This window comes from Babylonia areolata, chromosome 2 (assembly GCF_041734735.1).
Source record: "Babylonia areolata isolate BAREFJ2019XMU chromosome 2, ASM4173473v1, whole genome shotgun sequence".
NCBI lineage: Eukaryota > Metazoa > Mollusca > Gastropoda > Neogastropoda > Buccinidae > Babylonia > Babylonia areolata.
This window is the reverse complement of record NC_134877.1, coordinates 62,516,316-62,538,815: the sequence shown is the minus strand read 5'-3', so window position 1 is coordinate 62,538,815 and position 22,500 is coordinate 62,516,316. Positions and strand designations below refer to the sequence as shown.

The window sequence follows — 22,500 nt, the reverse complement described above, 5'->3', positions numbered from 1 at the left end:
TGTTGCATTCATACACCAAGGTCTTTGACCTAGTCAGCAGAGACGGCCTTTTCAGGGCTTTTCGAAAGATCGGCTGTTCCCCCAAACTGCACTACTTGATTGAATCCTTCCACTCCAACACGAAAGGGACAGTGCAGTTTAATGGTAACCTCTCCAAGCCCTTAGACGTACGCAACGGTGTCAAACAAGGCTGTGTCCTCGCCCCCACTCTATTTGGAATCTTCTTTGCTTTTCTCCTGAGGCATGTGTTCAGCACAGCGCAAGAAGGGATCTACCTGCAGACCAGATCAGATGGCAGGCTCTTCAATCTCGTCCGCCTCAGAGCAAGGACAAAAGTCTGCAAAGCCCTTATCAGAGACATGCTCTTTGCCGACAGTGCAGCAGTTGTGACCCACACCCAACGGGACTTGTGGCCACTAATGGACAGAGACTGTCTCCCTTGTATCGGTCTCTACAGTCACAGGTGACGCTGCTTGGTCCAAGCAGACAGCCCAATTAGACATTAGGTCGGATATACTCTATCCATGGTCAGCCATGACCAAAGTTTGTCTACTATATATATATATATATATATATATATATATATATATATATATATATATATATATATACCAAAGATCTCCAACACTATATATGTGTCAGCACATTATGATTCATTTCTAACACTTAAATGTATATATATATATATATATATATATATATATATATATATATATATACCAAAGATCTCCAACACTATATATGTGTCAGCACATTATGATTCATTTCTAACACTTAAACATTGTCTCATGTATATTTACAATGTGTGTGTGTGTGTGTGTGTGTGTGTGTGTGTGTGTGTGTGTGTGATTCTTTTCAGGATTCGTTCACAGAGCATCTGCCATAACCAACAAGCTACTGTTATACAGTCTGGCAGGCAGCAATATCAAGCAGAACTGTGCCAGCATGACAGTGCTGACATGCCTTCTCCTCCTCTCTGTCCTGCACCAGGGGGTAAGCCAGACACAACAAGTGTGTGTCTACTATGACACTGTCACTTCTTCACTGCATGGAACCACTGATTTAGAGGTAAGTGTTGGTGGTAGAGTGGAAAGCATATATATATATCTACAAGCTCACAATATGATCTGAAGAGGATGGAAGTTTTCATAATTATGTTTCAGGTGCTGTAGCTCTGTCAGTATGTGTGTGTGTGTGTGTGTGTGTGTGTGTGTGTGTGTGTGTGTGTGTGTGTGTGTGTGTGCAAGCATACATGTATCTAAATGAATGTGTGTGCACATGTAGATACATGTCTGTGAGTGTGCATGTGTTTGTGTGCACGTGTGTGTGTGTGTGTGTGCTCACACAAGCACACAGGTGTATCAATACCTCTGTGCATGTGCACATGTGGTTAATGAAATAATTGATTATGTAAGTTTGTTGTTGTTGTTTTTATGGGGGGCCAGGGGGATGGGGGGTGCTTTATTTCCAGTATCTCTTGCAGAAATGCTGGCCTTTAATCTATAACTAATATAGTAATCAATTAATATCTTTCTCATAATGTGTGTAATATTTTGTGCATGTGTGAGAGTTATTAGCATTAGAGTTTAGTCAGGTCAGAGGTTCTCCTCTTCAACTGGTACCATGTAACCCAGTACTACCTCAGTACCTGCCGCATGTGCATGTGGGGAGAAAATCCATGAGTTTCAGTAGCTCAAGGAGGCGTCACTGCGTTTGGACAAATCCATATACGCTACACCACATCTGCCAAGCAGATGCCTGACCAGCAGCGTAACCCAACGCGCTTAGTCAGGCCTTGAGAAAAAAAAAAGAAAAGAAAAAGAAAAAAAAGGTGAATAAATAATAGATAAGCTTACATAAATAGATAAATAAATAATAATTATAATATAAAAAAGGTAGTAATAATAATAATAATAATAATAATAATAAAAATAATAATTAAAAAAAAATAAAAATAAGACAACAATGATGATAAATAAGCAAATAAATGTAAAACATGAAGACACACATTCACACATACACCCACACATGCATAACAGATATGCAACAAACATGCAGTTTCACAGATATGAAAGCACAGTCAAATACATATAAACATACATGAGCTCCAACACACACACACACACACACACACACCACACACATTACCCTGCACCTCCTCTACCCCCCTCCTCCACACACTCATTTCTAGTCTACGTATCGCAGCTTCCACGGCACACACACACACACACACACACACACACACATAGATGAACACTTACTTGTACAAGCACACACACATACACCCATATCTCCCACCCCCAACCCCACACACATATATACAAAGATATATATATATATACATTCCAATAAAATTCATGAAAATCCATGAAGAAAATCGTATCTGGAGAGGGATGGACTCCACCAGATTTGACTTACCCTTGCCATGCCGCATCATGAAAAGACATCTGTGGAGACCCAGGCTTTGACACACAATTGTCAGACTTAAAGGAATCTGTTCAAGAATCCTTCTGTGCAGTGACCCGATGACTCTTCACAGAGTTACAGGGAGAAGACTAAGAAAGCTTTAGGAGATGAAGTTTTTTAATGTCAGCTTCCACAAACTTGTGTGTGTGTGTGTGTGTGTGTGTGTGTGTGTGTGTGTGTGTGTGTATGTTTATGTCTCTCTCTCTCTCTCTCTCTCTCTCTCTCTCTCTCTCTCTCTCTCTCTCTCTCTCTCTCTATATATATATATATATATGTGTGTGTGTGTGTGTGTGTGTGTGTGTGTGTGTGTATGTGTGTGTGTGCAAGTTTGTGGAAGTACCGGTGTGTATATATATATATATATATATATATATATATATATATATATATATATATTTTTTTTTTTTTTTTTTTTTTTTTTTGTTTTGTATATAGCATTTTTTCATATCTTGTGCAGGTCACAGTTACTCTTAATAGTGGGGCAGTGAAAGGGACTGGTTTATCAACGGTTGTCGACAGTGCAATTATTGACCATGTCCAGTTTACAAGCACACTGTTTACTCTGGGATCTCCAATCATTGCCTTTGAAAGAAGTGTGAAGGTGAGTTATTTATACCTTTTGTGAAGCTTTTGTTTCTGTACCCTTGCCTGAGGAAGCTGAATCTCAGCATAAAGTTGCACTATTATATAAGATAAGATAAGATTAACTTTATTATCTCCAAGTGGAGAAATTTGGTCAGGTGCATTATCACAACATAGACAAGTAAACAACATGGGGACCATAACTGTAAAAGTCAACAACAGTTTTTACGAATATTACGAAGATACAAATGTAAAAAATATCACATACATCGTTTCATACATATATCCACACACTGCAGGTAATAACTAGTATTCTTAATGTAAAAACAGAAATAATTAGGAAACATTATTTGAATATAATTATAAACATAGCCTACTAAACTGCACATTGATTATAATAGACAGACAAGATAAGAATAAAGATGAATTGCGGAAAACCACAACCAGATAATCAGCACACACCCGCACCTCCCCCCACCCCACCCCCCACACACAGATTACTTGATTTATACAAGAGTAATAAACATATGTTCTCAAATAAAAGCATTTCACATATTCGCTTTTAAAAACATTGCAATTAATTATTACATCGTGATATCTACACATTTTTTTTTTTTTTATTTTTATTATTATTTTTTTTAAGACATGAAGAGACTGTTGTTATTTTAATTCTTATAGTTTTAATATCTGCAGTGCCTGCTTCAGTCAACTCTGCAAGGTGGAAAGCCTAGGGCCCCCAAGAGAGCATGAGTTTAACATTTGACCATTATTCTTCTGTCATGGAAATATACTGTTAACCTTTTTACTGCTGGCCCTTTGTGAAGCGAGATCATTGTGGCTTGGGTTTGGTAGGCAGATACTACTTTTTGTGTACTTATCAATGGCACAGTTTGGTTTCTCTGAACAAAAGCATTGTAGTCCCAGGAACAGGAATAATAATAATAATAATGGTATTTATATAGCGCTGGATGTTGTGCAGAGACAAATCAAAGCGCTTTCGCACCAGTCATTCACACGCATGCATAACTCTAAAACTGTAGAAACTAAAGACAAGGAAGGGCAGGCAAGGGAGGCTATTTTGGGAAGAGGTGGGTTTAAGGCCAGACTTGAAAGAGCTGAGTGTGGAGACTTGACGAAGCGAAAAAGGAAGTTCATTCCAATCGCAAGGTCCAGAAACAGAGAAAGAACGGTGGCCAACAGTCGAGTGTTTGAATCTGGGTATGCGTAAACAGAGTGGATCCGAGGCCGATTGTAGTGAGCGAGATGGAGTGTAGAGGTGAAGGCAGCTGCAGAGATAGGAAGGGGCAGTTTTGTGAATGCATCTATAACATAGAGTGCTGATCTTGTACTTTATTCGGTGTGAGACAGGGAGCCAGTGGAGGAAGACCAAATATGGAATGGTGGCTAACAACCAGGCCTGTAAACTCTTGTCTCATTACAGACGAGCATACTCCTCAGCAGCAGTCAAGGAGTTAACTCTCTCCGGACGAAGGAATGCATGAGCATTCCTACATAAAATGTATTCGGTTTCAGATGACGGAATGGAATAGCATTTTCAAGAAATAAAAATCCATCATGCGCTGTACACGTGATTTTGTGATTAGCCAAGCAGAGTGTGCTATTCTGGGTCACTCCACAATTGAATGGTATGATTAGTCAGCTTGCCATGTGTGGCCCGTCTCGCACACACACTGACAAAGTCACTGACCAGTCGTCTGCTCGCGTGCCAGCCTGTTAGCAAAGCGGGCTCTTCCCAAAATGTTGTGAAGTGAACAAGGCAGCGACGGCAACGTTTTAGAGTTGCCGAAGTACTTGAAATGCTACAAACTGAAGGGTCGGACACTGAAGAGGTGGATGATGATGAAGAAGAAAGCGAATTTAATGCAGAAAGCGAGCATGGGTATGGTGATTCGGGGTGAAAATTTGGCAGTATTTTCTACATATGGCAAAACTGTAAAAAATAAGATGATAAATTCAATTTTTTTTTTTTATGTAATAGCTGAGCGTGTAATTAACCAGTTCTGAAAGTTTCATTTTCTTACTCTGTATTTTGTATTTAATTTTTTTTTTTTCCAAACCCCTTACAAATGGGCCGTCTGTGGGGAAAAGCAAGGGAGAAAACTTGTCGTCCCGAGTGAGTTAATGTAATAGTCTTTTCCTTGACATTTTGTGTCATGTTCTTGTTCAATACGAAACATTCCTGCCTTGTCTCCATGGTAGATATCTTAAGATTTTTAGTTGTGAGCTGTTTGAGGCAGCATTACTTGCACAGTTGCAGTTTATGAAATGGGATAACAAGGAGGCTAAGAGATTTAAAGGATTCACCAACAATACAGATAAGTAACTGTCTCCATTTACAAAGTACACAACTTCAAGCCAATGCTGCTGATGCTACCGATTCAGGTAGCACACAGGTAAATAAAAAGTGCAGCGGAAAAAACACACCCAGACACTTCATTGAGAAAGGAAGTTCTGGTCCTGTCCTTATACTGATTATTTGTTAATATATGCACACAGCAGGAGTGACAGAAGAAATTATGTGCAAACACAAACCACTTTTTATTTAATACTGGCATAGCCTTTTAGTCTTTAATATGCTACACAGAATATACAGACAATACAGAACAAAACACCAGTATATGTCTGCATGTGCAGGAAAGTGACAAGATGGAGAGATTGAGAAACTGAGTGTGTGTGTGTGTGTGTGTGTGTGTGTGTGTGTGTGCAGTGACATGCTCTTCATGGGGTGAGCAGCCCAAATTTCACACAGAGAAATCTGTTGTGACACAGAGTAATATAATATTGCACAATACCATGAAATGCAAAACAATACAATACAATACAATACAATACAATACAATACAATACAATGCATTGCTATAGAATACAATGCAATACAATACAATGTAACGCAGTGCATTGCCAAACAATACAGTGCAATACAATGCAACACAATGCAACACAATCCAATACAATCCAATCCAATACAATACAATACAATACAATACAATACAATACAATACAATGTCTTTGCAAGGTTGGATGAGCAAGGAAAGCAAGGTCAGGAACTCTTTCTGCTTCCTTGTATTTTTGTCACAACTTGGGAGAATGCACCATATGTATATATATATATATACATATATATTACTATCTGTCTATCTGTCTATCTTTTTTCTTCTTTTTTTTACATGCGCTAAGCGCGTGCTGTGCACAAGACCTCGGTTTACCATCTCAGCCAAATGACAGTGTGTGTATGCTTGCATGCAGAGATAGCTCAAACAAACACTTTGATCAAAGTTGATAGAGCTTTCTGTACTTTCAGATGATCGATTCAACTGCTGTCCCTCCTCTTATTATGCTGAGGACAACGCTAACACATATGACGGGCAGTTCGGGTACTTTGTTCAATGTGAAGTTTGATGAAGACATCACCAATGGCCTGCAAGCTTTCTGGTCTGCCAGCTTCCTCCCAGGAGCAAATGCAGCAGGCTTAACCAGATTGGGGCGTACTGCACTTTACTATGATGATCCTTCATCACTCAGTAAGTTCTTCCTTCTGTTGTATTGTGTTGTATTGTATCGTATTGTATTGTATTGTATCGTATTGTATTACTCATTTTTGTCACAGGAGATTTCTCTGTGTGAAATTCGAGCTACACTGAGAGCGCCACCCTTTTTTTTTTTTTTTTTCCTGCCTCTAGTTTTTTTATTTGTTTTCCAATCAAAGTGGATTTTTCTACAGAATTTTGCCAGGGACAACCCTTTTGTTGCCATGGGTTCTTTTACGTGCGCTAAGTGCATTCTGCACACAGGACCTCGGTTTATCGTCTCATCCGAATGACTAGCGTCCAGACCACCACTCAGATTCTCTCACTTCCTTGGCAGATGTGCTAACTCTAGGCCATATTAAAAAAAATCACCCCACTTTTTTCACCTGTTTATTTGATTTGATTTTACTCTTTTGGAACCATAGGCAGCTTAAGGCATCTAGACAGTGCACCTCCATGGGTGACTCTAGTCAACATTGAGGGGTCATGTTAAAAGGACTGTTTTCCACATTGTAACAAAGTTGGACAGATGCAACCAGTTTCCCCGTACAATAGAACAATGACTAACCTTTGCCCCCTGACCAAGTTTGAAGTGAACAAATGGAAGAGGAATTTTGTTTAATGTCCCGCCACACATATCGGTGATCGAAGACATTTTGTTAAAGTATTTATGGATACATTTGAGTATTATCGGTTAGAAGGGGTGGGAGATGTGAATGAATGGAGGGTTGGGGGAAACTGGGCAAATGAGGGTGAAATGTGGGTGAAATTTGAAAAAAAAAAAAAAAAAAAAAATCTATATAAAATTACAGGAAATTACTTAAAGGACTTCGTAAAAGAGAAGTCGTTAAACTGACAAGCGAAACAACTGATAAGTGAACAAATCCATTGTGTTGTTTTGACATGAAGTTGAATCAAAGCCTGTGACTGAGAGCATCATTTCTAAAATATTTGTCACTGGGGGGTGTGTTTTTTCACATGGAAACTTGGCAGTAAAAAAGTTAACTCTCTCCATACGAACGGCGAAAGAGACGACGTTAACAGCGTTTCATCCCAATTACCATCATCAAAATATTGCAAGCAGAAGGCTCTTATACTGGAGAGGTGAATGTTGACAAAGAATACCACAGTTCTGACGACGGAAGCTAAAGGTTGGGTCATTCAGACACCCACTGGACATCCGAGGGGTCTGTGTAGAGGAGAAGAGAGGACTGGCCGTACTGAGTGAGTTAAAAGAGAAAATTTACTGCTTGGCGTTTGTGAAAGGAGGTCAATGAGACATGAAGCGCAGTCGGTGTACTCTGGAGTTTTTAGTGGTGTGATTGATGTTGTCAACAAAAGTTACCCACAAGGCAGAGATCCAAATCAGGATTGGAGACTGCCATCCTGAGCTGTGAGCATACTTGTCAGCATCAGCGAAGTTAACATGGTGGCAAACTCACATCCAGCAAGGGAAATAAGCAAGTCTGAATTTCAGTTTCAGAAGTATCTGTCTTGGATGATTCAAATATATCCAGTACTTTCACAATGTGGCAGCCGTGCTCATGAAAAAATCTACGCTAAAAAGAAATGATTTTATTCTGATTTAGCTACACTGGCTCTCTTTTGGTGAGTGTATTAAGACACAGCAGAGACTACTAGGAAAGTCCAGACGTTTGAGACAAAATGCTTCAGACGATTGCTTGGAATCTCATGGAAGGACAGAAAGACCAATGACTTTGTCAAGAGCCAAATAACTATGCTAGCGGGTCCACTGGAACCACTCTTAGCAGTGGTCAAAAGGAGGAAGCTGTCATGGTTCGGGCATGTGACACGCCACAATTCACTGCAAAAGACAGTTCTACAGGGAACGCTAGAGGGTGGTAGGCGAAGAGGGAGGCAAGCCAAATGCTGGATGGACAACATCAAGGAATGGACCAATATGGATAGCGCTACGCTGATACGACAGGCAGAAGATAGAACCGGATGGCGTCGTCTGACTACGGAATCGTCCCGTATGTCTCCTCTACGCCCATCCCGGGCAGGAGAATGAATGGAATGGAAATGGAAAATTAAGACACAAAGTGTTATGAGTCCAGTGTTTTGTTTCCCTATTGTATAGGCAGGAGATAAGTATATAAACAGAGAAACAACAACAACAAAACAAACAAGTGAATATGATTATACTTATCTATCTGTCTATCTATCTATCTATCTATACTTATATCTGTATATCAATATCTATATACCCCCCCCCCCCTCTCTCTCTGTCTGTCTCTCTGTATGCATGTGTGTGTGTGTGTGTGTGTGTGTGTGTGTGTGTGTGTGTGTGTGTGTGTGTGTATGAACATTACTTGTAAGATTATGATATAGGTTTTGTTGAGGCAAGACAACTATTGGGAATGGAATGTATGATTCTTTTGTATTCTTTTTCCACTTGTCATTTTGCCACTGTGTCTTTTTTGGTTTTTGTTGTTTTTTATTTATGCAATTTACATCACTGGGCATAGGTTGTATGACATGAATTCTTATTGCGTTAAGCATCTATCTATTATGAATTAATATTCTTATTGAAACATGTACACATGATAAGAATTTGTGATCATCGTATGTGAAAGTATGCTGCTTGAATTAAAAAAAAAAATTGTTTGTAAATGTTGATGTGTCACCATTTAATCAGCAAACATGTCAACAATTTATCTTTGTAATGTATTATATTGTATGTGTATTATATTACTGTTTGTCACAACAGATTTCCTTGTGTGAAATTGGGGTTTGCTCTCCTAAGGGAGAGCGTGCCTCTACATTGCAGCGCTACCCATATTATTTTATTTTATTTTCTGCCTGCAAATAGTATTTGCTTTCCTATCAAAGTGGATTTTCCTAAAGAATTTTGCCACGGACAATCCCTTTATTACTTGCCTTGGGTTCTTTTACTTGCACTAAGTGCATGCTACACATGGGACCTCGGCTTATCATCTCAACCGAATGACTAGTATCCAGACCACTGCTCAAGGTCTCGTCGAGGGGTAGAAAAAACCGGTGATTGTGGGATTTGAACCTGTATGCTTGGATTTTCTCACTTCCTAGGTGGACATTTGACCACTTGGCCACCACTCCACTTGTATGCTGTAATGGACGGGCGCAAAAGCCGAGTGGTTAAAGCGTTGGGCTTTCAATCTGAGGGTCTCAGGTTCGAATCTCAGTAACGGCACCTGGTGGGTAAAGGGTGGAGATTTTTCTGATCTCCCAGGTCAACATATTTGCAGACCTGCTTGTGCCTGAACCCCGTTCATGTGTATACACATGCAGAAGATCAAAGACGCTTGTTAAAGATCTTGCAATTCATGTTAGTGTTAGGTGGGTTATGGAAACAAGAACATACCCATCATACACTCCCCTGAAAATGGAGTATGACTGCCTACATGGCGGGGTAAGAATGGTCATACACGTAGAAGTCCACTTGTGTACATACAAGTGAACTTGGGAGTTGCAGCTCAAGAACGAAGAAGAAGTATGTTGTAATGGATTATTCCATTGCAGGTGGGGGAGACAACTCAACTGTACAGTATGAAGCGGAACCCTCGGGGGATCAAGGGCAAGCTCTGACAGAAGGTCATACCGACTTCGTTTCCTTGGTGTCTTTTAATCACGTAAGTTGCTGGAGTTCTTATGACATCTGTTGTTAAACTGTTTGTCTTTTAGTCTTAATCCAGAACTGAACAGATGTAACAAAGAAAGGTCAGAATGAGGACAAAGAAGAAAGATAGCAGGGAGAGAATCAAGAGTGAACAATGATGGTTGGTGACCCCCCCCACCCACCTCCGCGCCCCCCACAGAAAACACACACACACACACACACACACACACACACACACACACACACACACACACCAAAGGAGTTAGATTTAAATATTTCACTTTCACTACAGGAATTTTACAACTTGGTAGAAAAAGTCCAATGGTCAAAATTTCAGTTTGAAGAAAAACACACCCGTAACTCGGAGTTACATAAGAACATAAAGAAAATGTATGGTTTCATGGGAAAACATTACCATAATGATTTTCATAAGAGGCAAATCATTTCTCTAATCTGCAGATGGAAAATGAATTGTTTTAGGACAAAATAGGTCAGTAATGTTTTTTGCATCTGTGGTGCTCACATAACAGCCGATCATATACCAACTTGCAATATGTTAAAGTCTCAAATCCCTGAACTGAAATCATCTTCAGTGTTGACGATCTTCAGCAGTCCATTGCTAATGTATGACTTTTTCAACTCCTTGTTAAATAGTCCAGTTGGTTCGCTGTTATAGTTTAGTTTTTCATTAGAAATATGTTATATTGTTATGTTTTTTTTGTTTATTTTTTAAACAAAACTTAAATCAATAATTTTCACACACACACACACACACACTTTCATTTACTCGTACGTGTACACAGTAATCCCCCCCACACCCCCTCCCACTTGATTTTTTTTCCTTCCCTCGTCTAATATCACTTACAGTGAAAAGACGCTAAACTAAAGAACGAATGAACACACACCAAATACCACAAAACAAAGCGATAAGGAAGACGTCTTCACGTGATATTGATCATTGTAGCGGATGAAAGAAAAGTCACTGCCATGTTCAAATAAATCAACTGCTTGTTATTGTTATGTACAAAACAACAACAACAACAACAAACCCGGTACTACTTATTTTGTTTTGTGTTTATGCTTTCAATTTTCATGGAATCTGAGTTATTATTGTTGAGAAAGGTGATGCTTTTTGACTCACTTGTGTAAACAAGTGTGTGTGTGTGTGTGTGTGTGTGTGTGTGTCGTGTGTCTGTGTGTCTGTGTGTCCGTGGTAAACTTTAACATTGACATTTTCTCTGCAAATACTTTGTCAATTTGGCATAAAAATAGGAAAAATTCAATTCTTTCCAGTCATCTTGTTTAAAACAATATTGCACCTCAGGGATGGGCACAAAAAAAAATAAAAAAAGAAGCCTAATTATATGCAAACTGCATTTACTGTTATACTTATATTTTTTGCATTCTCTAAACTTGGCACTTTCACCTTTTATTCTGACACAAGAACAAGAGCAGTCATTGTTATCATTTTTTATTCAAACAGGAACTTCTTTTGCAAAGCATGGAATTTTTTATTTTATTTTGCAAACGTTTTGGTGCAAGATAGTAAAAAAGGGAAATTACTCTGTAATTGATGCTAGGGGACTTAATTTATCACAAGTGAGTCTTGAAGGCCTTGCCTCTCTTGTTTATCTGGCTTGATTGCAGAGTTCAACTGGTGACTCCTTTTCCTCAGTGGCTCTGCCTGTGTGCCTTGATGCTGTCTACATTTGGGAGAGTAGTGTGAGTGTGTTTATCGCTTCTAGCACTTTCAGAATGACATTTTTCTGCAGAATTTTGCGTACCAGGGAGGTTTTGTACTGATAATAATAATAATAATGATAATACTAATGATAATGATAATAGTAATGATGGCGATGATAATAATGATAATGAAAATAGTAAAGATAATAATAATAATAATAATAATAATAGTGATAATAGAAGAAGAAGAAGAAGAATTCCACTTCTACTTCTACTACTACTGCTGCTACTGATGATTAAAAAAAAAAAAATCATAATAACCATAATAGTGGATACTTATGTAGCACTCTATCCATAAAATAGCTCAAGGTTCTTTAGAAAACAAAACAAAACAAAACAAAACAAAAAAATAACAACATGTTATTCTGCATAGCATAATTATTACATGAATGTTACTCAGTCATTTACACAACAGCATTTTTTAATCAACAGAATCCTACATTATCTATATGGGAATGTAATCATGTGCAAACATTTTGGGCAGAATTTGTGAAAAGTGTTTAAATAGTGATTGACCTGCTCTCGATCATGTATTGGTGCTCCTTGGATATGACAACAAAACACAAACTCATGGATGCTTTTCACATATTTTTTTGACAGCAAATTTTTTTAATATTAATTTAGAATCAGCAAACAAAAGCCATTACTGCAAATGTTCATAAAACATAAACAAACATAATACAAAGTATACAAATATGTTTTTAAAATATCTATGCAAGATAACAAGAAGTGGACACAGGACTAATCTTGGAATCTTGCAGTGGAGTCAACGTGTTGATGAATGTTTATTGTTCTTTTGATGTTGAAGGGTCTGTGTTCAGATTGTTACTCAATTTTCACTTCCCAGTGTGTGAAATATGTTAGATTCTGTAATCCCTTAATTGTCGGAATACAAGTTTTTTGGCGTGTGGGTGGATGGAGGTGCCTTTCTTGTTGCTTTGTTTTTTTGTTTCTCTTTATATCTGCTTCATGGCAGAAGGTTTTGGATTTTTTTCTTTAAATAAAAAATATATATATATATATAATCATGAACGTCATGAAGGTGAAAAAAAAAAAATATATATATGTTTTTCTGTTCTTTCAGGTGTTCTATCGGCATGGTTTCACTGCATTGACATTCTTCCTTGCCTTGCTGTTGGGCTTTCTGCTGGTGGCTCTGTTCGTCTTCCTCTTCTTCTTCATCTTCCGTCGCCGCAACAAGTCCAGTGTGTCACCTGACAGGTCCGATGTAAGTGTGCCATGCGAGTCATTGTGCGCGCACGTGTGTGTGTGTGTGTGTGTGTGTGTGTCTTTGTGTTTATAGGATTTCCGATTCACATTTATACCCTTGATGTACAATCCCCTCCCCCCACTCCCAGCCCCCTCTCCCCCTCCCCCAAGATTCCTTCGTGACCCAGTTACACATGGTAATAAAGACAACATCTGTTCTGTTGTGTTCTGATTAACCACTTGACTGCTAAGCTTTTGTGAAAAGAAGTCAAGGTGGTGTGAATTTGAAGTGCTGTTGATACATTCTTATTCTGTGTAGTTGTCGGGCGGTGTGATTGAATTTTGAATAAAAGTAATGCTATCCTAAACGAAGAAGAAATCCAAACACAGACTGGAGATTTGATGTCCTGACCTGTAAGCTCCACATTATCTCTTCACAGCCCTTCACTGACAAGCTGGAGTGAGCCTAGAGGTAACGCGTCTGCTTAGGAAGCGAGAGAATCTGAGCGCGCTGGTTCGAATCACAGGCTCAGCCACCAATATTTTCTCCCCCCTCCACTAGACCTTGAATGGTGGTCTGGACGCTAGTCATTCAGATGAGATGATAAACTGAGGTCCTGTGTGCAGCATGCTCTTAGCGCATGTTAAAGAACCTACGGCAAAAAGGTTTGTTCCTGGCAAAAAGGGGTGGTGCTGTAGTGTAGTGACACGCTGCCCCTGGGGAGAGCAGCTCAAATTTCACACAGAGAAATCTGTTGTGACAAAAAGAGAAATACAATACAATACAATATTTAGCTGCAGAAGTCAAGAGATTATAATGATTTTTTTTTTTTTCAAAAGGTGATATTGTGCATGTTTGCGTTCAGTGTTCTTGTGAGTTTTTTGTAGTTGTTTTTTTCTCTCTTTCTACTGTCTTTCAAGTAAGTGTGACATGGAATCACAATTAAAAAAAAAAAAAAAGAGTCTTGCTGCATTTGTTTCAGACAGTGTTTTTGTTGGGGTTTTTTGTTGTTTTTTTTGTTTTTATCTTTCAGTCTCTCAATCAAGCGAAGTCCTTTCTGAGCATGTTTGGAGAAGAGAGACTGTGTCAGTATTGACATTTTCTTGAAATCATGCTTTACATTTTAATAACTTGACATAAGGTGGGTTTTTGGTGGTTGTTTTTTTCAGTCTGTATTATGGGTTTCTGATAAAAGCGGTTATTATTTTCTTGTTTTGGAGAAACATTCTGTATAAGGACATTAGTGGTTGTCCTGTGTTTTAGAAGAGTAATACATTCTGATTTATTGTGGAACTTTTTTGAGTTCTATTAATCAACATGGATTCTCAGTGATGCTGTTTTGTCAGATTATATTCTTTAAGGTTATTTTGGATGTGTGTGTGTGTGTGTGTGTGTGTGTGTGTGTGTGTGTGATATTAGGAGAATCGTATAAAGGAAAGCAGCAAGAAGATTATCATGGATCCCAAAGCTGCTCTTCGCAAGGGTACCAATATCATCAAGGATCACAGGTGAGTTGTGTGTGTGTGTGTGTGTGTGTGTACATTTTAGTATGTATTGGTTTTAGTTCTTGGTTAAATGTCTGTTCGCGTTTGTGATATTAGATGTCTGCACATATTTCTGTGTGTGTGTTTGTGTGGTGTGTGTGTGTGTGTGTGTGTGTGTGTGTGTTTGGTGTGGTGTGGCATGTGTCTTTGAATGTGTGTGTATGTGTTTGTGAATATGTGCATCTGTCTGAGACGTGTGTGTGTGTGTGTGTGTGTGTGTGTGTGTTAACGTTGAGACTTTTTCTTGTTTGTACTTTTGATCAAAAACTTATTTTCTGTGTCTTTCTCAGCATTATGGCATGGAATGAGAGCATCGTTCTCATCCTATCTCAGAAGGACAAGCTACACATGTTCCGAGAAATCGACAAGTAAGTCATTGACCTTCTTGTGAAATTGCTTTGCCAGGAATTTGCAACCAGTTGTCAGTTCAGGTGAATACACATGTGTTGAAAACTGATGGGAGGGAAGGATAAGAAAGAAGGATAGGTGTAGGGTAGTACTGCAGGTAGAGGGCAGGTGCATAATAGAACTACTGTAAACATCCGGCTGTTTAGCACATCGTTATATAAGCTGCATCCCTTGAATTAAAAAAACTATTAACTCACTCGGGACGACAAGTTTTCTCCCTTGCTTTTCCCCACAGACGGCCCATTTGTAAGGGTTTGGAAAAAAAATTACAAAAAATACAAAATACTGTGTAAGAAAATGAAACTTTCAGAACTGGTTTATTACGTGTTCAGCTAATACATAAAAAAAAAAAAATCAAATTTCTCATCTTATTTTTACAGTTTTGCCATATGTAGAAAATACTGCCAATTTTTCACCCCAAATCACCATGCCCATGCTCGCTTTCTGCATTAAATTCGCTTTCTTCTCCGTCATCATCCACCTCTTCAATGTCCGACCCCTCAGTTTGTAGCATTTCAAGTACTTCGGCAACTCTAAAACGTTGCCGTCACTGCCTTGTTCGCTTCACAACATTCTGAGAAGAGCCCGCTTTGCTAACAAGCTGGCACGCGAGCAGACGACCAGTCAGTGACTTTGTCAGCGTGTGTGCGAGACAGGCCACACATCCCAGGCTGACCAGTCATACTGTTCGATTGTGGAGTGACCCAGAATAGCGCACTCTGCTTGGCTAATCACAAAATCACGTGTACAGCGTATGATGGAATTTTACTTTCGGAGAATGCTATTCCATTCCTTCGTCCGAATCCGAATACATTTTGCGTAGGAATGCGTGAGCATTCCTTTGTCCGGAAAGAGTTAAGAAACAAAACAAAACTGGGAATTTATTCACACATAAGCCACAGTAGTTAATAAGCCACAAATGCTACACCAGATTCATGGACAGCAGCTTAGTTCCTTTATTCAATGGCCAGTTTGATTGCTTTAAGTTTGAAAGCTTTATTGTAAGCAATGCAACATGTTTTCGGCATAAGGGAAGTTGTTTGAGCAAGGGTGATCAACTGAATGTTTGGTGTGCATAAAGGCCATGTGTAAGTTTGGAGGGGAAAAACATGAACAGTTAGCACTAGCACACTTTTGCAGGGAGTTTTGAATTCATGAAGAATCAAAAGAGTTTTGAAACCTATTGTGAATCTAAAAATAGACTGGAGACGGATTGCAACACTTGATTTGTCTTGAACTTGTCATGAGGAAAACCTGCAACACTGGAAAAATCCTCAAACAAGTTGTGTCGTTATTTCAGCTGCAAAGGTCATTGTTGAAGGAAAAAGCACCCTGAAAAGCAGAGTATGGCTGCCTGCATGGTGGAGTAAAAACGGTCATACATGTAAAAGCCCACTCTTGTATACAGGAGTGAATGTGGGACTTGCAGCCCACGAATGAAGAAGAAGAAGGGAAAAAGTTCCAGCTAATGGTCCAGATTTTATGGTAACAGTATGCAGTAGTAAGCAGTACTAAGCAGCACACAGCAATATGTTGTGAGAAACAACTGACTCATTTGATGATGATATTATACGACTGAGTTGATTGTAACCAAATCAATGAATTGATAAATGTGTAATTTATTAGGTTAAAGATACCATAGCCTTTTCATGACCATGAAGGCAGGAAATTCATATCCACTTTGTCTAGGGCTCGGCATAGACAGCCAGGGGCTCAGTCCTCTCCTCTCAACATTTTGACATTTCCCAGCAGAGGTTGGGTACCTGGGTGGAGTGAGGAAAGTCAGAGTACACTGCCTTTCCCCAAGGACACAACACCATGCTGAAACAGGGGATCGAACTCCGATCACTGGTGAGCACTGGATCCAAAATCCAACGTCAAACTGGGTTTGAATCCCGCTCGCGCTCTTTCTCCCAAGTTTGACTGGAAAATCAAACTGAGCGTCTAGTCTTTCAGATGAGACGATAAACCAATGTCGCATGTGCAGAACGCACTTGGTGCATTGAAAAAGAACCCATGGCAACGAGAGCGTTGCCCTCTGGCAAAATTATGTAAAAAGAAATCCTCTCTGATAGGTGCACAAATATATAAGCATGCACTCAAGGTCTGACTAGTGCATTGGGTTATGCTGCTGTCAGGCATCTACTTAGCAGATGTGGTGTAGTGTATATATATGGATTTGTCCGAACACAGTGACGCCTCCTTGAGAAACTGAAACTGAAACTGTCGGGTGCCTTCCTGCTTATTATGCTGATGCAGCTTCTTCTTCTTCGTTCGTTCGGTGCAATTCCCACGTTCACTTGTATGTACATACACGAGTGGGCTTTTTTTTAAGTGTATGACTGTTTTTACCACACCATGATTTGACTTGAAAAAACGCCGCTGACATTGATGTGTGTGGGTGTGGGCAGTCTGGACGTTCTGGCCACCATCCAGGTGGACACGGACCTGGAGAAGGAGCAGAACGATGCAGCGGTGCAGACCTCCTTCCTGCTGGTGCAGGGGCTGCGCCACAACGGTGACATCTCCAAGCAGGTGGAGGACGGCGCCGTGGCCAGCTTCAACAGCGGCCTCAAGGACCTGGACAAGAAACTGGAGGCTGAGTACAAGAAGGAGCTGGAGGTGGTCTACACCGACCTCAGCTCCAAGAATAAGGTGTGTGTGTGTGGTGTTGTGTGTGTGGGGGGGTGGTGATGTATGGTGGTGGGTGGTGTTGGTGGGCGGTGTTGATTGCAGGAAAGAGCTGGAAGTGAAGTACGCCGACCTCGGCTCCAAGAATAAGGTGGGTGGGTGGTAGTGGATGGGTGGTGTTGTGTGTGTGATGTGTGGTGTTGTGTGTGTGTTGGGGTGGTGGTGTGTGGTGGTGGGTGGTGTTGGTGGGCAGTGTTGATTGCAAGAAAGAGCTGGAAGTGAAGTACGCCGACCTCGGCTCCAAGAATAAGGTGGGTGGGTGGTAGTGGATGGGTGGTGTTGTGTGTGTGATGTGGTGGTGTTGTGTGTGTGTTGGGGTGGTGGTGTGTGGTGGTGGGTGGTGTTGGTGGTCGGTGTTGATTGCAAGAAAGAGCTGGAAGTGAAGTACGCCGACCTAGGATCCAAGAATAAGGTGGGTGGGTGGTAGTGGATGGGTGGTGGTGTGTGTGTGTGTTGGGGTGGTGGTGTGTGTGTGTTGGGGTGGTGGGTGGTGTTGGTGGGCGGTGTTGATTGCAAAAAGAGCTGGAAGTGAAGTACACCAACCTCATCTGCAGGAATAAGGTGGGTGGGTGGTAGTGGATGGGTGATGTTTTGTGTGGTGTGTGGTGTTGGTGGTGGTGCTGATTGCAAGAAAGAGCTGGAAGTGATTATTAATTTATTTCCATGATGTTTTTTTGCCCTTTTTTCTGTCATCCTTGCTTTTGTTCTTGGATTTGCTGTTGTTGTTTTTGTTGTTGACAGATTTGTCTTTACCGTTTTCAAGATGTGAGGGGGGAAAAATTGTACAGGGGCAATGTGGAAATGTATGACAATCATGTCCGACTATGACCAAAAGAACAGCAGAGGAAGCAACTGCTGTCCCAATTATCTGGGCTAGAATTTGATTATAGTGGAGAGTGTCTTGTCCAAGTTACATCCCCACTCCACTCTCTCAGCCAAGTGGGCTTTAGGACAGTAGACATTGGGATGGTCCCCAAAGGCCAACTAGCCCCAAAGGCTGCGTTACTAAGAGCCAGTGCAATCTTGTCCCCTTGTTTGAAAGTCATAGCCCTTTCACAGATGACCAAGCTGTAAATGAATTTCCATTGCAGTGGATAAGCCAATGATCACACAGCTCTCACTTTACGATTGGCTCTACTGTGTGCTTATGTCAGTCTCTGATACAAGCTGAGCATTGAGGAATTATCCAGAGATGTCAACTATTATGATTTCACCGTATTTTGTTTCGCTCAATCGCAGTTTGTTCCAATGTTACGCCAATGTCAAAATTGTTCCAACATGTTTATTTTTGACTACATAGCTTGGTCACATGCTTTCCTGTTGTAACATTACCCAGACACTCTAGACCTATCGATTACAAGGCCAGGGCAGTCACTACAAACATTGGTTTCACGTGATGTTCAGCTAATTGCATGTGTGTTTCATTGAAACAGCATTGAGCGGACCTGTCTGCTTAATTGCAGCACTTACACTGTGTTGCAGGTAGTCCCAAGTGTTTGTATGCCCTGTAGATAAAACGTATGTTTGCTGATGTGGCTCGGAGTCCGAGCGTTCCGACCAAATTCAAAATGTTCCTGCCAAATTGACATGGGTTGGCGTCGCTGATTATCTTGGTTGATTTTTGCAGGAGAAGCTGTCAGAGCTGCTGCAGAAGCACCGTGCCCAGAAGAACCAAGCGGTTGCAGCCACAAAAGAACTGCCAGAAAAGGAGCGGCAGGGGCTGCTGGAGCTGATCGAACAGCAGCAGCGGATGGAGGAGAATGAGCTGACCTTCACCTTGGCCTTGGAGCAAAACGAGGGAGCCGAGAAACTGAGAAAGGTTTGTGTCGTGACGGGCTGGCAGGCTGGTCATTCTGATGCTCATCCTGAGCCTTCATTATGCACACACAACCCAGAAACGTGAATCTGGTGATGATATTTCTTTTACACATGCACACACACACACACACACACACACACACACACAACACACACACACCAGTTTGAAAACAAACATTCCTGGAGTACTGTCTATGATTGACAAAAAAAAAAAAGAAGAAAAAAAGATGAGCAAAAGAATCAATGTTTAGGGAACCGTCTCTGTGATTGATGGAGAGAAAGAAAACTTTCCATTGGTTTGCCATCTGCAAAAGAATAAGGCTCAATGATTTTTTTTTTTTTTTAAGGAACTGTGTCCATGGTTTAAAAAACATTTCTTTTTTTTCCTAGTTTGTCCATTGCAAACAGATGGGGATCAACTTGTTTTCTTTAGGAACAGAGTTTGTGATTGATGGGAATGATTTTTAGTTATCAGGTGTTTGCCATCAGTAAAAAGTATGGGGATCAATGAATTCTTACAGAACTGTATCTGTGATTGATGGGAACTGTGATTGCCATCCAGAAAAGTTTGGAATTCAATGATTTTTTTTTTTTTTTTTTTTTTTTTTTTTTGACGGGCGCAATAGCTGAGTGGTTAAAGCGTTGGACTGTCAGTCTGAGGGTCCCAGGTTCGAATCACGGTGGCAGCGCCTGGTGGGTAAAGGGTGGAGATTTTTATGATCTCCCAGATCAACATGTGCAGACCTGCTAGTGCCTGAACCCCCTTTGTGTGTATATGCAAGCAGAAGATCAAATACGCATGTTAAAGATCCTGTAATCCATGTCAGCGTTCGGTGGGTTATTGAAACAAGAACATACCCAGCATGCACACCTCCGAAAACGGAGTATGGCTGCCTACATGGCGGGGTAAAAACGGTCATACACGTGGAGGCCCACTTGTGTGCATGCGAGTGAACGCAGAAGAAGAAGAAGAAGAATGATTTTTTTTTTAAGGAACTGTGTCTTTCGTTGACAGGCAAAAAGAATTTCCGGGAGTTTGCCATCCACGAAAGAAAGATGGGGATCAATGACTCTTTGAGATATTGTGCATTTGATTGACAGCAAATCAAAACAAGAGAATGGGGAACAGTGAATTTTAACTCTCTCCATACGAACGGCGAAAGAGACGACATTAACAGCGTTTCATCCCAATTACCATCATCAAAATATTACAAGCGGAACGCTCTTATACTGAAGAGGTGCATGTTGACAAAGAATACCACAGTTCTGACGACGGAAGCTAAAGGTTGGGTCATTCAGACACCCACTGGACATCCGAGGGGTCTGTGTAGAGGAGAAGAGAGGACTGGCCATACTGAGTGAGTTAAAGGAGCTGTGCCGGTTAAAGGCAGACACTACAGTCAAATAATGACTTTTTTTCTCTCCGACTATATCTCTCTTTTTTTTGTCTGCTAGGTGTATCATCACTTGTGCATCACAAAAAAAGTGTTCCAAACAGTGTATCAAAGAAATCGGGTTTGTGGTCCATGTGGTGCATGCAGACACTTTTTGTTATGTGGACTTGATACACAATGACGTCATCTTCATTTTAACTTGAGATTGTGTTGATTCTTCAATTATTGTACTTTTTATAAATTTTTTGAAATTTGGGGTATTGTGAAATCCTGAAAATTTACAATGGGTAAAAAGATTGGAACTGCTATGAATTAAAACCCAGAGAATATTTTCATACATACCCGTGACAAAACTTCAATAACATGTCATAAAACAACGGTGCAGAGTTTCATGGTTGTAGGTTTACTCATCATTGAGCAAGTCCAAGGTATGTTGTCAAGGCCAGAAACTTGACGACTTACGTCGAAATTGAACGAACAATTATTAATAAACACTTTCGTGATTCAGCAAGCAATCTTTATTCACAATTTTTTCATTGCTAAAGACATCTTTACAGTGGAAAAAAAACACATGCATGTGATAGAAGAGATGTTCAAGAATCAAAATCCATCAAAAACCCAAATCATGAAAAATCATCATTTTAGTCTCTTTTGCACTGCCGTGTCCCCTCTTAATGGAACAATTTTTTTTCCTCAAGGAGTTTGCGATCCACAAGAGAATGGGAATACAAGATGTTGTTTTTTTTCTTCAAAGAGTTTGCGATCCATAAGAGAATGGGAATCAGTGATTCATTCTATCCCACAGCTACATGCCTACTCCAACTCCACTGACCAGCATGACAGGAGACCACTGTAGAAAACTAAACAAAACAGGGTGGTTCACTAAAACGGTGAAAATTAATGGAGAATTGTTGATTTGATCGGTCAAACAAAGCCTTGTTTTCATGCTTCCAGAATCCGTAAATGGTTTAGTTTAGAATGCCAACAGTACCAAACAAAAAGGAACAAAATAAGAATAATGTGTTAGTATGAGAATGCTTGTGCCTGGTCCACAGGGGAAGTAATCATGGTACGAGTTAACTCGTAGTACCTGGAGTAGAATGAGTAAAGAAACTGTTGATGGTGATTGACAAGATTCCCCCCTGACTCCCCTCCCCTGCAGGAGTTTGTGATCCGCAAGAGGATGGGAATTAAAGGAATTTTTTTTTTTTTTTTTAACTCACTCAGTACGGCCAGTCCTCTCTTCTCCTCTACACAGACCCCTCGGATGTCCAGTGGGTGTCTGAAAGACCCAACCTTTAGCTTCCGTCGTCAGAACTGTGGTATTCTTTGTCAACATTCACCTCTTCAGTGTAAGAGCGTTCCGCTTGCAATATTTTGATGATGGCAATTGGGATGAAACGCTGTTAACGTCGTCTCTTTCGCCGTTCGTATGGAGAGAGTTAAGGAACTGTTGGCAGTGATTGACAACATTTTT

At 40.3% G+C, this 22,500-nt stretch overlaps 1 protein-coding gene across 1 annotated transcript in view; it reads left to right on the top strand.

Moving 5' to 3' along the window:
• Nucleotides 1-22,500, top strand: part of LOC143275986 (limbin-like) — a 60,802-nt gene that overhangs the window by 884 nt on the left and 37,418 nt on the right. Inside the window, exons 2-11 of the mRNA XM_076580351.1 lie at nucleotides 860-1,068; nucleotides 2,924-3,067; nucleotides 6,371-6,590; nucleotides 10,119-10,228; nucleotides 11,863-11,937; nucleotides 13,043-13,186; nucleotides 14,588-14,676; nucleotides 15,003-15,080; nucleotides 17,532-17,775; nucleotides 19,439-19,630. Coding sequence (XP_076436466.1) covers nucleotides 946-1,068; nucleotides 2,924-3,067; nucleotides 6,371-6,590; nucleotides 10,119-10,228; nucleotides 11,863-11,937; nucleotides 13,043-13,186; nucleotides 14,588-14,676; nucleotides 15,003-15,080; nucleotides 17,532-17,775; nucleotides 19,439-19,630 — 1,419 coding nt within the window. The 5' untranslated portion in view covers nucleotides 860-945. The remainder of the gene's footprint in view (nucleotides 1-859; nucleotides 1,069-2,923; nucleotides 3,068-6,370; nucleotides 6,591-10,118; nucleotides 10,229-11,862; nucleotides 11,938-13,042; nucleotides 13,187-14,587; nucleotides 14,677-15,002; nucleotides 15,081-17,531; nucleotides 17,776-19,438; nucleotides 19,631-22,500) is intronic.